The 18428-nt window shown below is 34.0% G+C and overlaps 1 protein-coding gene across 4 annotated transcripts in view; it reads left to right on the top strand.

Annotated features, from left to right (window-relative positions):
- Csmd3 (CUB and Sushi multiple domains 3) overlaps positions 1 to 18428 on the top strand; it is a 928259-nt gene that overhangs the window by 658762 nt on the left and 251069 nt on the right. For all 4 annotated transcript variants that reach the window (XM_069991287.1, XM_069991286.1, XM_069991285.1 and 1 more), the window contains 3 exons: positions 3648 to 3804; positions 13469 to 13660; positions 17641 to 17767. In XM_069991287.1, the coding sequence (XP_069847388.1) occupies positions 3648 to 3804; positions 13469 to 13660; positions 17641 to 17767 (476 nt within the window). The remainder of the gene's footprint in view (positions 1 to 3647; positions 3805 to 13468; positions 13661 to 17640; positions 17768 to 18428) is intronic.

Below are 18428 nucleotides of genomic sequence, written 5' to 3'. Positions count from 1 at the left end.
AAATTGTTTTGTAAATAAAATTTTGGCTGCTTCTGAGCTTCATTTGCAGGATGGAGCAGAGGTGACAAGGGTAAAATTACCCCATAAGGCCCAAATGATCTGACCTTTTCAAAAAAATAGAAAAATATTTTAAAGTTTATACTCTTTATATCAACAAAAGTGATATTTTTAAAAAGCCTTACAAGTGGATGTATACAGTTACCAAATTTGTTTTACAGCTGGATGAAGATTTTTCAGGATTTCTAAAATCTCTTGTACTAATCACAGACATTTGTCGAATCTTGTGTTGTTTACATTCCTTACTCACCTCTATACTAAGGGTTAGGAAAATAAATAGTTTTTCATAAACTACTTAACCTTAATATGGAGTTGAGGTTTTAACTGTGTTTTATCATCAAACCTCCTGAAGAGTCCACCTTTACTTAATTAGAGTAAGACATATTATATAGCTGTTTCAAAAACTTGAATCATTGAATACAAACAAAAAGTCTGTGCTATGTTTGATAATAATTTTAGGAAGAATATAGTATTTCTATAGAATAGAGCACTTTCATTTAACAATTACATTTTTTAAATTTGAGCAACTAATTAACTTCTAATTAAAAATTATATTTAAATTCCCAGATCAGTGTATAAAACAAATAAACAAAGTTAAAAATTCTAATATCCAAAAGGAGAAATGGTATGGAGATTTGAATTGTTATCTATAAGTATAGATGTAATTTCTTTTTCCCTCTTTTTATTTACTTTCTGATTTTAGAAATAGATGACACCTTCTTTTTTCCTCATTTAGAAACAATTAATAATTTATCTTCTAGTAACACATTTATGAAATGTTGATCATATATTTATGGAGTGTTAACAAGGACTTTGTCCTTAATAGATTTAGTCTGCAGAGCATATTTAATTTTAGGTCTTAATCAGGTTCAAAAATTAAAACATGACAGTGTCAAGTTTTAATTCTTGTGTAGGACAGCCACATAAATTTCAGCCCTTAAGCTTACTGGACTCTCACAAAAGAATGTCATTAACATCACAGATAATTTCAATACTTTTAATCTAGGGCTTCAAAGTATTTCCTTATAATTAAAAAGGAGGGTCTGGAGAGGTGGCTCAGTGGTAAAGCACTTGCCTTGCATGCCTGAGGCCCTGGGTTCCATTCCTCAGCACCACATAAGCAAAAAGAAAAAAAGCCGGAAGTGGTGCTGTGGCTAAAGTGGTAGAGTGCTAGCCTTGAGCTGAAGAGCTGAGGGACAGTGCCCAGGCCCAGAGTTCAGACCTCACGACCGGACTCCCCCCAAAAAAATTAAAAAAGGAAATGTTGCTGGATATCTATCTATATATACCAGTCAAATACACTATGAGGTCATTGAATATTTTTTTTAATTTAATTTTATTTTATTTGTGAACATACTGTACAGAGGAGTTACAATTACATGGGCAGGATAATGCGTACATTTCTTACCAAGCATTGCAGCCTCCTCCTTTGTTTACCCTTCACATCCCTTCCCAGCCTCCCCCCTCCCCCCATCCCAATCCTTCTCCTTCCCCCCCCCCCACCAACGTTGTAAAGCTAGTTTTGGACATGACAACTTGTACTTCTCATTGGTGCAACAGGTCCACCTGTATCCTTAAACCACTGGTTTTTCCCCATCTCCTCCACCAGTTATACTGACATCAAATATAGTGAAAGCAGGGGTTATACTGTGGGGGAGGGACATACAAAGCAACAAAGAGATAATCTTATAAATGCGTTAGAAACACATGCATGAAAGAAAAAAACATTAAAATACACATCTAAGGGTTCATTTTCCTGACATCACATTAGACAGAGAGAGACTAGTACTGTTTGCTGTTAGGAATTCAATGATCCTGTTGGCCTAATGTGCAAACTTACTTCTTTGTTTTTCTCTTAGTTTCATCTTCATATCTATGGTAGTAAAAATAAATAAATAAAACTATAGGAACCTAAAGGGAACCTGACAGATCTGTATATCACTTACAAGTATAGAGAGCAGAAAAGTACTTGTCATTTTATACTTTAGAATTTCTAGGTAGAAACAGTTTGGGTAGTAGGATTAGAAGAGAATAGATACTGATGAAGAGAAAAGCTACATTTCTGTAGCATGTGAAATTCAACAGTCATGTTGTGGCCTTGCCTGTGTTGGATAAAAATATAAATCTTCCAGTGTCTAGAGATAAATGAATGCACACTTAATGAAATGTGTTAACAAGAAAGTAAAGACCAAGTTCAACACTTACAACAGATGGTGTGCCTTAATACCCAGATAGAAAAGAGTTAAAAGAGAAGATCTAATTTTGAAAATAATGTTAAGTACATTCTTAAAACAATGTAATTGGTGTATTCTCTCTATCTCTATCTCTCTTTCTCTCTCTCTCTTCCTCCCCTCCTCCCTTTCTCTCTCAGAAAAAGATATTCTAGTGATTGAGCCATAATTTTGAAATTTAAGACTTAAGTAAAAGATTAAAAAAAAAGATCTTGGTGACTGAAAAAAAAATCTGATTGTTACTATGAAATTTCCAGTGAAAGCTTGTTCATAAGACATAGGAAAAAAGAACTGGATAAATTTTATAAGAGAAAATTACAATAAATTTGGAATATAATTATATAAATAATAGACATTTCTGTTAGAACTGTGTTGTGTGGTGAGGAGCAGTAAAAGACAAATAATTTAATAATCTAATCCTCATTTTTTCCTCAGTTGAAGAACTGAAGTCTACAGATACAATAAAAAAAATTCCCAATATTTTAGCTAAAAGGTTTTTACACTAAAATTGATCAAGGCACTTTAAGAAAATGAAACATTGTATATTTGTTTATTATGTAGAATATTGCAAAAAAGTCTGTTAATTTTAAGAAAACAATTTATCAGAAGAAAGATATGATAAGCAGACCAATTGTCTAACTTATGCATTCCATTTTCTCTACTACCAAAAACAAATTTGAAAAGGACATGTTATCTCTTCAAAAGAATGGGAACATGAAAGGTGGTATAGGAGGGTGTCAAATTTTCTGTATGGTTTTGTCTTGCCTTCTCAAAGCATTTACCTCTCTTTTAACTGAGGTTTTTGTTTTTGTTTTGGCTATTGCCAAAGAAGAATATAGGGCCTCACCTCTACTGAGTACAGCAAGTACTGTACAATGAGCTAAAAACCCAGCCACTAGCAATATATTATGAATAGCAAAAACAAAAACATTAAAGAACTTGAGTAAATTGGAGAGATTTCAACAGAAATTATAAATTATAGATTAATTTATGCTAATTGTGTCATGTGAAAAGTGTTTGGTTACCTGAGGAAGCTGCAGAGAACTGATTAACCATTCTTGGAAACCAATATTAATATAGGTACTCTAAAATTATTGTTGACACAATAACAAAGTTATATAACCTAAATGAAGTATACTTTGGAATCTAATAAGCTTATAATTTAAAAAAAATATCCAAATGAATTCTTGATTAACTTTATATTTGTAAAACAAATACATTTAATTGTTGAATAGTATGAGCTGACATGATTCATTAGGAAAAATTTAATAATTTTCTCTTCCTCATGGATATGAACACATTGGTCTGTATTGACTATGATAAGAATATTTACAATTTGATTATAAATATATCTTGCAGATATATGATGGAAAAGATAAGACAACACATTTACTAGGGGCTTTTACTGGCGCATCTATGAGAGGACTGACCCTTAGCAGTACTTCTAATCAGCTCTGGCTAGAATTTAATTCTGACTCGGAAGGTACAGATGAAGGCTTTCAACTTGTCTATACCAGTAAGTATGTTATAAAAATAATGTGAATAACTATGCTAAATGTTTCTTAATAATGACAGTGTATTAATAATGATGAAATGTTATCTTATACTTAATTGTGAATTTTTAATTTTATATACTTTTTATTGTGAAAATACCGTGTAGAGGGGTTACAATTACATGGGCAAGGTAATGAGTACATTTCTTATCAAGCCTTGTCAGCTCCTCCTTTGTTTTCCTTTCCCATCCCTTCCCATCTCCCCCCTTTCACATCCCCCACCTGCCAAAGTTGTAAAGTTTGTTTTTCCATGTAACAACTTGTACATCTCATTGTTGCATTGGGTCCACCTGTATCCCTATTTAAACGATTTGTTTTTTCCCTTTCCCTTCACAAATTATAACAATATCAAACACAATGAAAGCAGGGGTTATATCATGGGGGAGGGACATGCAAAGCAACAAAGAAATATGTTAGAAACAATCACATGAAAGAATAAAACATTTGAATACTTATCTTGGGGTCCATTTCACCTAACATCAACTTATCTGACTGTTTTAGCTTGTCTCAGACATATACTAGTTATTGAAAATAAAGAAAACCATGGGACCTATGTTTCTTTGGGCCTGGCTTATTTCACTTAATATAATTTTTTCCAAGTCTTTCCATTTCCTAACAAATGGGGCAATGTCATTCTTTCTGTTGGAGGCATAGAATTCCATTGTTTATATATACCACATTTTCTTGATCCATTCATCTACTGAGGGGCATCTGGGTTGGTTCCATATCTTAGCTATGGTAAATAAAGCTACAGTAAACATAGTTGTGCTGGTAGCTTTAGTATGGTCTTGCTTGTGATCATTTGGGTAAATGCCCCAAAGTGGGATTGGTGGGTCATAGGGGAGCTCTATGTGGAGTCTTTTGAGGAACCTCCATACTACTTTCCAAAGTGGTTGAACAAGTTTACATTCCCACCAACAATGTAGTAAGGTTCCCTTCTGTCCACATCCCCTCCAGCATCTGTTGTTATTAGAGTTCTTGATTCTAGCCATTCTAACTGGAGTGAGGTGGTATCTCAATGTTGTTTTGACTTGCATTTCTTTTATGGCTAGAGAGGTTGAGCATTTCTTCATGTGTCTATTAGCCTGCCTTCTTTCCTCTTCAGAGAAGTTTCTCTTTAAGTCTTTAGCCCAATTATTTATTGGGCAGTTGTTTCTTTGAGGATTTGTTGTTTGGGGATTTAATTTTTTGAGTTCCAGGTATATGAATTTTGAAATTTATAACATCCTTCTTCATATCTAATTTTTTGTCCATGAGAATTCCAAAAGTTAAAGATAAAGGAGCTATTATTGACCACAGCTGAAACCACCAAAGTTCGGAGAGATTAAATAATTTATAGAGTTTGAGTTTACCTATTTACATATGCTTTAAGTGGCACAACACTCCCCTAGAATACCCAAGTACAAGTAAACATTTTAACAGCTGGAAATTTAGTGTTATTGTAGAATGGATGCAATGCTTGTATAATGTATACAACTGATTGGATATTAATGATAACTTCACAGTTTAAGTTAATAAGTAGCAGAAATTCTTCTTTATTATACTTTGGAGTCAAAATGTTTTATTAAATACATATAGCTTTAAATTTTTATGGTAATATCATATAATCAGACAAATAATAAATATCCAAGACAGAATTAAAGGCAGGTGGATTAACAAATTGTTACATATTACCAATACCATCATATAAATAAAGAAATAATTGCATTAAGGAAGAAAATGTATATATATATATATATATAAATTCACATATATGGATATATATTGTATACACACATTCAAATATATATATGTATGTGCGTGTGCATGCACACGTGTGTACCCACATATACATAAAGGGAGAGAGAATTACTACTCCCTGTTATCAGCAAAATGCAGTAAATCAAGTTCTAGTTATTTAATATTTGAAACTCAATGGATTCAACGTATTCAAAAACCATACATTTAAATGTAAATTAAAAGTTTTAACATGCTTATGCTATTCTTCCCAAGGAAACTTTTTGTCATGTAGTACTTTAAAATCTAAATGTGCCTGCGGAGGAGCCTGAGATCAGAGGATCATGGTTCAAAGCCAGCCTGTGCAGAAAAGTACTTGAGAATCTTATTTCCAGTAATTCCCAAAAACCAGAATTGGTGCAGTGGCTCAAGTGTAGAGGGCTAGCCTTGAGCTTAAGATCTCAGGGGTAGCACATATGCCCAGAGTTCAGGCCCTAAGACCAATAAAAATAGATAGATAGATAGATAGATAGATAGATAGATAGATAGATAGATAGATAGATAAAATCTAAATGCTTCATTACCAATCTAATTTATTAGTACCATTTCTTGAAGGTATGTTTTGTAACAGACTATTTTAGCTGTAAAGTTGCCCAAATTTCATTCAGTAGAAGGGAATTGATGACCATCCATTCAGACCTAAAATATATTGTTTTGATGGATTATAGTGTTGTTTTATCAAAAGCTCACCTGGTAAATATCAAGGATGCTCATCTCTCAGGTGGGTATGTCTGGGTTCAGATGTTTTCCTGTTACTAACATTGTACATTAATTGCCTAAAAGAATCTCTGAGGCAATATCTACTATTTGGACTTTAAATATATTTGGATTTCCCTAGTCTCCAAGTTTTGTAGCTTCAAGTGATTTGGTATTCTACAGAGAACATGGGGATTTCAAATTTTATATTCACATTACAGATGGGCATTAGCTAATTTGTGATGCCTTTTCTGGAGTTCTAGCTTATAAATTTACTTCAAATTATCCTATTTAAACACTTTAATTTAGTTACCAGCTTGTTGCTGGCAGTGTTAGCCATGAAAACTAATCAAATGACCTATTCACTTTAGCTTTATTCTTAGTATATAATTTATTTAATGCAAAGTCAAGTAGAAAATAAGTAAATTATAAGAGAACACAAGATAATCCATGTAGTTACATTACCTATAAACCACTTAATGGATGCATTCACCATTTTTTTCTCTCTAAATTTTGGAAGTAACCAAGCAATTGAAGGAAGTATATTGGCGAATGATACAGTTCTACATATTCTAAGAAAAAATGGTTAATAATTCTTAAGTCTCTCTAATTTATACAGAAAATATTGAAGGTAATTTCATCATGCTAGAATAAGAGGGACATCATCAATATTTGCAAAGCTTCACATTGCATAAACTTTGTAAATTTGAACTTTAATTTGAGGTAGGAATGTACATGCTGCATAAAATTAATTTCTGTCAGGTTGATGGTCTAACTGTAAATATCAAAACTTTAAAGCATTTAGAGAATATTATGGAAAAAAATTAAGGGAGAGAAAAAATTAAACAAGATACACAGCAAAGCTCCGTTAATAATTTGTGCTCTCCTGGGCTTTCTAAGGGATTTCTCGAAGAATAGAGAGTAAACATCTGACAACTATGTTTTGCAAATTCACTTGCTTACAAAGATCTGTTTAAATGGTGACAATTAGGAGTTTTGTGACAGCTGGAAGGCAGATTTATGAAGTCACTTTATTCCACCAGCAGCTGCAGGCAGGAGTTTGGGGCTGGCAGGTGTGTATTTGTGGCTGCAGCTTTCTTGAACTCTTAGATTTACTGAAATCCATTTGTGGTTTTCCCACTTCCAAAAACCATCAAAGACTGGTCTTTTCTTTAAATATCAGTTACTTTCTATACCTAGATGCCTGCTGTGTTCCTGGTCAAATATTGGTTATTAATCACAAAAGAAATCTCATTGAAATAAAACTCACAATAAGCAAAAATGAAACACTTTAGAAGGGGAAATACATAACAGAAAAGATATACTGTCTTTAGTAAAGAAGTCTATAAATCAATAATAAAAATAAAAACAGCCGTCAAGAAGCATAGGCATAACACAGTTTCACAGTTGAAAAATTTCAGTGAATAAACAACATGCCAATAATTTAGGGAAATGCAGTGGAAAAGGTCATGTAGGAGAGTAATTATGCCATCTCTAGTAAATATGTAAGAACTATTTAGAATATGCCAACAACACATCTCAGCCAAATGATCTGACCTAATTAATACACAGCCAAAGCTGAAGTACACCACAGTATAACAAAGGACAAATTTATGATGTTGAAAGTACTAATGGGAAAATCCAGGGACATTGGGCTGGAGTAATTCTCATTCTCTGCTTAATGCTCCAATCCTGCTTATTATTAGAAGACAGCTTTTACTAATGGAGGATATGAGCATCTTATTCATTCATTTGCTTTGTTACTTGTGTTACCAGCACTTGAAGGAACAAATAACTCCGCATAAATGTAAGGAAGCACGTTCTCTTCTAGATAATAACAATTGACAAATTCCCAGAATAATAAATGAATGGCATTACTTGGAGCTTTTCTACCAAGAACAGGAATACCTATAAATCCTAATACATTATGCTTATAAATGTATTGAGAATTTATTTTAATACTGAGAGTCAATTACTAATCTTGAAATAGGTCAAGACAGAAGCTCATAAAATGTGACTGATTTGAACACAAAAAGAATTTGGGCTTCCTGTATGGTTCAAACCCTATAGAAACACTTTTACCCGTACACAAAGAGAAATTGAAGTGTATGCTTTTTGTAGCATTGAAATAATGTAAATGCTTATCACCTGGGGAATAACTGAATTTGTTTGGGATGTGTCTTTAATGGACTACTATTATGTAGCTAAAATATTTGAAATGTGTGAATGAAAGTATGCAAATTTATAAAATGGTAAGGATAATCTGGGACCCAGTGAATCATAACTATAATCCTAGCTTCTCAACAGACTAAGATCTGAGAATTGGGGTAAAATAAGCAGGAGAGTCTCTGACATTCTTCAATTAAATACCAGAAAAAACAAGCACAAAAGAATGAAAGAGAAAGCCATAAATGGAGCTGTGGCTCAAATGGTAGAGCACTAGAACTAAGTAAAAAGCTCAGATATAGCACTCAGGCCTTGAGATCAAGCATCAGAATGAGCACAATAATAATGATTATAATAATAAAAATAAATAATAAAATATTAGGAAATAAAAATCCCTCAAGGCCGGGAGCTAGTGGCTTAAGCCTGTAATGCTAGCTACTCAGGAGACTGAGATCTGGGGATTCAAAGCCAGCTCAGGTAGAAATGTCCATAAGACTCTTATCCCCCCCCCCCCCAATTAACCACCAGGAAACTGGAAGTGACGCTATGGCTCAGGTGGTAGAGCTCAGGTGGTTGAGCTGAAGAGCTAAAGGACAGTGCCCAAGCCCAGAATTCAAGATCTACCACTGACAAAAATAAAAAGAAAGAAAGAAAGAAAAAGAAAAAAGAAAGAAAGGGACAAAAAGCCTTCAGGGAAAATTATAAAATAGATTTGATTATTCAAAAAGTATATAAACACTTGTAAAAATACACTGTAAATTACTCAGAAATATAATATGTAGAAAAGTGTATATAGGAGAATAAAATAACCATACTATATGTTGGCTCTCAATAGGGAAAGAGCAAAAATAGTACTTAGAAATAGTACTAATATGAGTAAGCTAAAGTATTAATAAGAAAATAATCTGAATACATTTTAAATAATAATATTATTCTGAAATATCTATGACAGAATACAAGAATTTGATAAAAAATCTGATAGTTTGTTACATAATCTTTGTAATCTTGTAGCTTTCAAACCATATCTTGAAAACAAATTAGAAAACCCTAGAAAAATATTGAGATATCAGTTCAATACATTGAAGTTAATCAGAAATCAGTAGAACTTAGGTAATTTTTATTTAGACATTTAGAAATTTGCATTTTATCACAAGAGCTAGTGTATATTTGTATTATTTGATGTTTCACACATGCTTGTATTTAATTGCCAGTTTCAAATGTTTGAGCTCTCGAAGAATAGATTGGCAGCTGAACGTTTTGATAGAGATAAGACAGTTCTGAATATTTATGAATAAGCAACAATAACACCACCAAATTAGATATAATTATGTTTTGCTCTGTGCCTTATACAGTATTGTCCATGTGCATTTTAATCTATAATAGAGTATCTCCATTTTACCTCATCACCAGCAAGCAAATCACATTTACAAAGTGTTCAAATTAAGGAAGGATGAATTTGGTAATAAATCTTAAAGCAGAGCTTGATTCCCATATTTATTTTGAGAAGAGATTTTCTTCTTTCTTCTTCTTCTTTTTTTTTGCTGGTTGTGGGGCCTGAACTCTGGGCCTAGGCGCTGTCCCTCAGCTCTTCAGCTTAAGGCTAGCACTCTACCACTTGAGCCAAGGTACCACTTCCGGCTTTTTCTGCTTAAAAGTGCTGAGGAATCGAACCCAGTGCCTCATGCATGCAAGGCAAGTACTCTACCACTGAGCCACCTTCCCAGCCCTTGAGAAGAGATCTACAGCAAACCTCAAGACTTGCTTTATTTTGAATAGCAAAGTGAATATTCAACTCTGGTGGAAGGAAAATAAGCTCCTAATGTTTGAGGCAGAGCATTTTAAACATACTATTAACTATGCATTCTTATTTCCTTTTTGGAGAAGTCTCTCTTTAACTCTTTAACCCACTTATTAATTGGGCAATATTTCTTTGAGATTTGTTGCCGGGGGATTTAATTTTTTGAGTTATCAGTATATTTTAGATATAAGGCCCTTGTCCGTTGTATGTCTAATGAAGATTTTCTCCCAGTCCATGGGCTTTCTACTGATCTTACTAGCTATGTCTTTTGCCATGCAGAAGCTCTGCAGTTTGATGCAATCCCATTTGCCCAACCTTTCTTTTATTTGTTGTGTTTCTAGGTCTTTATTAAGAAAGTTCTGGGCTGTCACAGGGAGCTCTAAAGTTTCTCCTATTCCTTTCTGTAATGTTTTCAGGGTGTTGGCTTCTACTTTGAGGTCTTTGGTCCATTGGGAGTTGATTCTGGTACAGGGTGATATAGAAGGTTCTAGCTACAGGTGATTAACCAATTTTGGCAGCACAATTTACTGAAGAGGCTGTCCTTCTTCCATTCTATTTTTTAGCCCTTATCGAAGACAAGGTGGCGATAGGTCTGTGGGTTCATTTCTGGGTCTTCAGTTTTATTCCATTGGTTCTCAGGTGTGTTCTTGTTTCAGTACCAAGCTGTTTTGATTACTATCGCTTTGTGGAAAGTAACAAGTCCTAAAATTTTAGTGCTTACCTAGGTTCCATCTGTGTTTGAAAGACTAACTGGCATGATTTTTATCCTTATATTTTACATATATGTCATGATTTGAGTTAGTGACCTCTGATTTCTATGGCTCAGTATCTGAAGATGCTAATATTTGTTCTCGGTTTATACACTTGGGCCATTTCATTCCAACAGGAAATGTTTAATGTTTGTCAATTGTTTTTGTCCTTCAAAATTCAATTTCTTACCAGAATTGCCATATTTTTGTGTTATGTCTTAGAGACAATTGTCGTTAAGAACCTACTCATTTGTGAAAGTAATTCACATCTGCTATACACAATTATTTGTGCTGACTAGGCCCTATGGGGGGAAAAGGGTGGGAAAGAAGAAAACAAATCAAATAACTTCAGACAGAAAAAACTTAGAAAAAAAAAAGACTTAGGAAAGACTTAGGGGGGAAAATGACTGTGAATGAAGGCAAATTTGAAAAAGAATTCCAAGGTTTAACAAAGAACAGAATGGTTAAAATCCCTTTGAAGACAGTATAAAGAATTTCTCTAGTTTCCTGAGAACAAGGGTATCTCTCAGCATTCCAATTATAGAAGGCATTCAATTTCTCATCTGTACAAGGTCCGGTGCCTTTATATATGTTTTGACACTTCAGAAAGGTAATGGTGAGAAGACTGAGCTGCTGTAAAATTTGAACAGAGACATATTAAATATGCTATTAACTGTTCAGGTAACTCTGAAATAATATGTCCTGAAATTTAAAAGTTTTTACAGATAGCCTTTTTCTATGAATCATGATATATATATATGTATATATATACATATATATATATAATGATTTACACATATTTACACGTCATGACTTTAAAGACTAGTAACCTCTTTGAAAGCTTTCTTTATATATGCATATGTTGTAAAAACTGTAGAAATTAAGGATATGGATTTGTGATCTGACTTTCATGGTTTTAATCATCATTTGGTTTTGGATTCATTTTATTCTCTTGAAAGTTCAAATCTAGCTTAATTTGATCATGTTTCTATTTCAATGTAACATATGTAAAGCTCTATTTTAATCATCATTTAAGACACAAATTACATATTTTTTGTCCAGTGTTTTTGTCCTGAAATAATCCATTTACTTCATTGATGAAGATGTCCTCATGGAATTGAGGTACATCACCTTTCCAGCATGTGGGTATATTCACTGACATGGAAGCTCCCATCTATGGTTTTATGTAGTTTGCATTACATAAGTGTGATTAATTAAATCATTGATAACCTGTAATTAATCCCTCAGCCTCCCCCCATCTCTGAAATGTGTTTGCAGTTGTTAGTAACAAATCTACATTTATTGCCAGTGGGTAAAAGATGGAATGTTCCCATTGGTAGAGACCAGATATAGACCTTTACATAATATTTCTAGATTCTTTCATCCCCTCAGAAAGAACTCTGAGAGGAAAAAAACTAAAAAGATTAAGAAATGGACAGGAAGTTTTATTACTAATCCACACTTGGAAGGAGTCATGTCACATCTCCCAGGATTTGGAGAGCATTCATTTTATCAGCAATCTTTAATGGAGGAGAGTCTACTCAGGAGTTACAGGAAGGATTCAAGAAGAAGAAAAAGAATTCTAAAGATAGGTCAGGATTTTCCTGGAATAGGACCCCCTATGCGTTTTTGCAAGTGTCACCCTGTCAGATGCATGTTAGGATAATTGATTCTAGTCATCTATTTCATTTATAATAAAGATCTGCTAATGATAATAAAGATCAAAGTAACATCTGTTTTATATATAATAACAGCAGAGGAAAGTTGTTCTTGGTCCCTGTAGACCTTGTTGGTCCCAGTAGTCTGTGACAAGTGTTGTATTTTTTTGTTTGAGTGGTCACATGATATACTATAGAAGAGTTTTGTGGTTGCTTGTGGCCTCTAGCCAATATGGAGACTACCATTCCCCTCCCCCTACAAGTACACCTGTTTAGCCCAATTCCCTACTTCATATTCTCCAAGAGTAAGAGGTACACCTCATGATCTTCAACTCCTGTATTTTGAAAAAGGCTTAAGTAACAAGAGATGTTCTTCCCACTCTTGTAACTTTGGAAAATTCAGAGATTTTAGAAATTTTGTGCCCAAAAACCAGCAATAAAACCAAGTTTATATTTCTTGTTATATCATAGTGTAACTGTCAGAATCTAATATTAACTATAAATCACCTGAAGCTGGCAGGAGGCTTACTACTACAATCCATAGTATAGTCATATAGACTGCATACTTGATAAACTAAAAGTACAACCAATCCTCCTCTTCAGGAAGGAAGTGTTTTGTCTTTTTTTGATTATTGTAGCATATCACACTACGTTAGGAACAAAATAACAAGGGGCAAGTACATTTTCATATTAAAATAGTAAAGGAAAGGAACAATGTGTATAGTTTTTTAATTAAATTTTTCTTTCCACAACTTACCTTTAATCTGATTATGTGTATCTACAGGTTTTGAACTCTCACATTGTGAAGATCCAGGCATTCCACAATTTGGATACAAGATCAGTGACCAAGGCCACTTTGCTGGGAGCACTATTATTTATGGATGCAATCCTGGCTACACTCTTCATGGAAGTAGTCTTCTAAAATGCATGACAGGGGAGAGAAGGGCTTGGGACTATCCCCTACCTTCTTGTATTGGTAAGATACTCTTCTGCATTTTCATTTAATATATCTATTGAAGTGTTTTCAAAATATACCCTTCTGCTCTCAAATGACTCTCACTGTCCAGACCCATTTCATACTAAATTAGCAGCTTAATGTTATGGGAAATGTAATGGAAAGTTTAAGTCTTTTTTATAGTTGCGGGTTTTTGTGTGTGTGTGTGTGTGTGTGTGTGTGTGTGTGTGTGTGTGTGTGTGTGTGTGTGTGTGTGTGTGTGTGTGTGTGTGTGTGTGTGTGTGTGTGTGTGTGTGTGTGTGTGTGTGTGTGTGTGTGTGGTCATGGGGCTTGAAATCTGAGCCTGGGTGCTGTCCCTGAGCTCCTCAGCTCAAGGCTTGTGTTCTACCACTTGAGCTACTGCACCACTTCTGGTTTTCTGGTAGTTGGAAATAAGAATCCAAGGACATTCCTGCCTGGGCTGGCTTTGAACGGAAATCCTTAGTTCTCTACCTCCTGAGTAGCTATTACGTATGTGGGCCACTGTCGCCAGGCTTATAGTCTCATTAATGTGTACTTATCAACGTATACTTGGAGGGGATAATGTGATCTATAGGAATATATGGGAAAATATATTAACACAAAAATTATTTCATTTCTACCTTTACATAAATTTTAACTCACTGCAAGACTGTCTATAGTTTTCATTATGTGTCTGTATTAAACCCAGTGATCAGGTTTCTTTTATTTTATAAAATCGTTTCACAACTTTAAATCAAAATGATTTAAATACAAACTCTTCTCAAAAACTTCCAAGATATCTATCTATCTATCTATCTATCTCTATATATATAATAAAATATAACACAAATGTGAATTTCAACACCAAAAGAACATGTGATAATCACATCAGTAATATGTTATGATGCTTTCATGAAGCTAAAGAGAAAACAAGATAAGCACATAATTTTATCTCTAGTATGGCTCGGTGCCATTTTATGTTTATATATTAGTTAATACATTACTGGGTGTGTGGGGTGGAATAGTGTTTAGTATAGTGTTGATACAAACCTTTCTTCCTTTCTTGTTCAAAAGATCAAGTAAATCCCAAGTTGGAACACCAGGACATCAAAAGAAAATCATTGAAACAAAACACTGATTTCCAATAGGCAAATGTACATTCTTGATGGCATTTGTGGGGAAAAGCTATGTTGGGTCAGACTTACAGAAAGAAAGCACAATATGTAATAATTCAGTTACAGAATTAATGTAATTATAGATTCTTCAGTAAAGAGGTTTTGTTTTTAAAAAGCAATGGTTTTAGAGTTTTGTTGTTGTTGTTCTAGTCCTGAGGGCTTGAACTCAGAGCCCTGGACCCTGTCCCCAAGTTTTATTCCCTCAAGTTTTATTCCCTCAAGGCTAGTGCTCTACCACTTAAGTTACAGCTGCACTTCCACGTTTATTTATTTATTGAGTAATTAATGGAAGTTGAGAGTCTCATGTTTTTCCTGCCTGGGTAGACTTTGAACCTGGATCCTCAGATGTCAGCCTCCTGAGTAGCTAGGATTGCAAGCATGAGCCACAGAAACATGTCTGGTTTTATCATCTTAAGCATTAATGCCTATTTAATTTTTTTAAGTCACCCACTTACTATTATATGTTGAATTATATGTTGCATTAAAAGTAGCAACTTTTTTATTCCTCTCTGGGGTAATTAGTCAAGGTTCTCTAAAAACAAAAACAAGAACAAAACAAAGAAAAAGAGAGAACTAAGAATACCCTCCACTTTCTCTCTTTCAATTTCTTTCTCTTTAAAAAAGACTTTTTAAAAAATTTTAAGGAACTTTTTCATGAAGTTTTATGGGCTGGTAAGTCCAAAATCCACAGGGCAAAACAATGGATAGTAAATTGAAGCTGAAGTAAATACTGCTGTTTATAAGAGAAATATTCTTAGAAAATAAATTTTGACCTTTCAACTGTTTGGATGAGGAGGCTCACCTGCATAATCTCCTGTAAACTAATTTTAGATATCAACCAAAATTATGAGATACCTTGAAAGTTAAATTAGCACTTGATTAAATAACTAGATGAATAATATGAATCTTATAAAATTAAGGATTGATGGAAGAAATGGGAGAGTAGTAAGTTCTTATTTTTCCGGTAGTAGGTAGTATCGAAATAAAATACCAGGAACTATGACCAGAATTTTTAAGAGTTTATTTAGAAAAAAAGAAAGTAAAGGCCACTCAGAAGAAAGAGCAGCAGTACTCAACCAGTGGCCCTGGGATGTTGCTTTTGTGTTGTCTCCATCATCCCAGTTTTCTCTCCTCCATTCCGGCAGTCTGTCAGATTATCATTGGTCTAGTTGAATCAGGCCAGATTTTCTCCAGGGTGGTGTCCACTGAATGGCAGGCTGTCCAGGAGCTCATAATCAGATTGTTTGAAATAGCCAGACCCTCCTCTGGGTGGTAGCCACCCGTCACAGAGCAGACAAGCCAGCCAAAACAGCTCGCTGATGTCCTACAGGATCACATTATTTTGTAATATAACAGCTGAGATCTATGAAATGTATTTGCACAAATAGACCTTATAAATTTCAGTCATTATATTCTAGAGTCATTATGCTCTTCTAAATGAAAACCTTTTTCATTTCATTGATCTAATTTAATAATTATTATTAATAATAATAATGACCGAAGCAAAGTTTAATTCATTCATTGAATCTGAGTGAGGTTGAAATGATTCAGAGAATAAGAAAAATAAATATTGTAATATTTTCAAACATTTCCGTTAAAGAAAAATGTTTTCATTTTTATTTATTTTGAGTATGAAGACACACTGGACAATTTTTAAATGTTTAATGCTGTGAATGATGCTTTTCTTATTTCTAGAATTCTGAGAGGTGGATCTCAGAATGCTTATAAATACTTTTTTTTTCTTGCATGTGACGAGTTGTCTTATTTTTTTCCCCCCACACAAAAATTCTCCTAAGGAATTTGCTTACTAAAGTCACTTCAGATATTGTCATACTATTCAATAGTATAAAATGGAAAAGGGAAAGCTCTGAAAAGGTAAAATTTTAATACTATGGTAAGGCAATTCTTAACATTTTTAATTTACTAAATTTTATTAAAATTAGAAGTCACAAGCTGGGCACTGGTGGCTCACATGTATAATCCTAACTACTCAGGAGGCTGAGATCTGAGGATCACAATTCAAAGCCAGCCTGAGCAGGAAAGTCTGTGAGACTCTTATTTCCAATAAACCACTAGAAAACTGGAAGTGACCCTGTAGCTCAGGTAGTAGAGGGCTCGCCTTGAGCTGAAGAGCTGAGGGACAGTGCCCAAACCCAGAGTTCAAGCCCCAACACCACCAAAAAAGAAAGAAAAAAATTAGAAGTCATATTTAATCAAAAGAAAATAACTTTTAAATGAACTATTTTTAAATCGACTAAAAATGCCACTTTGACTTTTGGGAGGTTAAATGGAAATGTTTAGAGTATTTGAAAAAAGAAATAAAAGGAAAATCAAAACTCCAAAGCCTGGGGCCTACAGTAAAGATTAGTGTTCCTCAGAAGTGAAGGTAGCAGGAAGATGAATTATTCAGCCAGTAATTCACCAGCAGTAAGCAACTTGCCATCTGTTTCCCTTGTAAAGTTATCATTATTTAACAACACTCCTTAAACTGTTTCAAAGCTGAACTCAGAGACTGATCTCTTTTTAAAAAAATAATCTATCATTGGGTTTGTTTTATCGATTTTTATTTTATCTGTCATGGGGCACTGCTATTTTATTGTATGAAATACCCCTTAACCTTAAGTACCTTAAGTACCTTAACCTAAGAAAGTTTATATAGAAGTGTTTACTTTTAAGAAGAAACCTAAGAAAGTTTATATAGAAGTGTTTACTTTCAAGAAGAAACAAAATAAATCTTTGGACTCCTTAATGTGAAAATAAGCGAGCTTTCTTGCCCCAGTAGATTGGTATTCAGTTGAAACTTTCATTGTTATGATCATTTACTAGCTGAATGTGGAGGTCGTTTCAAAGGAGAATCCTCAGGAAGAATCTTGTCACCTGGCTATCCTTTCCCATATGACAATAATCTGCGTTGCATGTGGATGATCGAGGTAGATCCAGGAAACATTGTAAGGTAAGTAGATCTCATTCTCTTAAAATTACTAGAAATCTGACTTTCCTGATCCACATCTATATGTAGTATCAAGATTTAAAAAAAAAAAAAACTTTTAATCTTTGTTAAAAGGAACATGATCTTTGTGTGCTTAAACTAAAATGTGAATAAAAGTATTCCTTAGTATGCTTTTAATTTGTAGGTAGAAGTAGTAACTCACATAAGCTCTTAGAATAGAAGGAAGATTTTCATACTTTTTTTTTCTTTTTCATTTTCTTTTTCTCCAGTCCTGAGACTTGAACTCAGGGCGTGGGTGCTTCCCTGAGCTCCTTTCGCTCAAGGCTATTGTTCTACCACCAGAGCCAAAGCACAACTTCTGCCTTTTTCTGTGTTGTTTATTAGAGATAAGAATCTCAAGCCCAGCATGGTGGCAATCCTAGCCACTCAGGAGACTGAGTTCTGAGTATCACAGATCAAAGCCAGTCCTGGCAGAAAAGTCCTAAACCACTAGAAAACTGGAAGTGCCACTGTGGCTCAAGTGGTAGAGCGCTCACCTTGAGCTGAAGAACACAAGGACAGCACCCAGACCCAGAGTTCAAGCCCCAAGACCAAAATAAATAAATAAATAAATAAATACAAATCTCATAGACTTTCTTGCAGATCTCAGCCTCCTGAATAGCTA

Source organism: Dipodomys merriami, unplaced genomic scaffold (genome assembly GCF_024711535.1).
Source record: "Dipodomys merriami isolate MVZ:Mamm:240054 unplaced genomic scaffold, mDipMer1.0.p SCAF_4, whole genome shotgun sequence".
Taxonomy (NCBI): Eukaryota; Metazoa; Chordata; class Mammalia; order Rodentia; family Heteromyidae; genus Dipodomys; species Dipodomys merriami.
The sequence above is the reverse complement of the archived record's forward strand: the minus strand, read 5'-3'. Positions and strand labels throughout refer to the sequence as shown.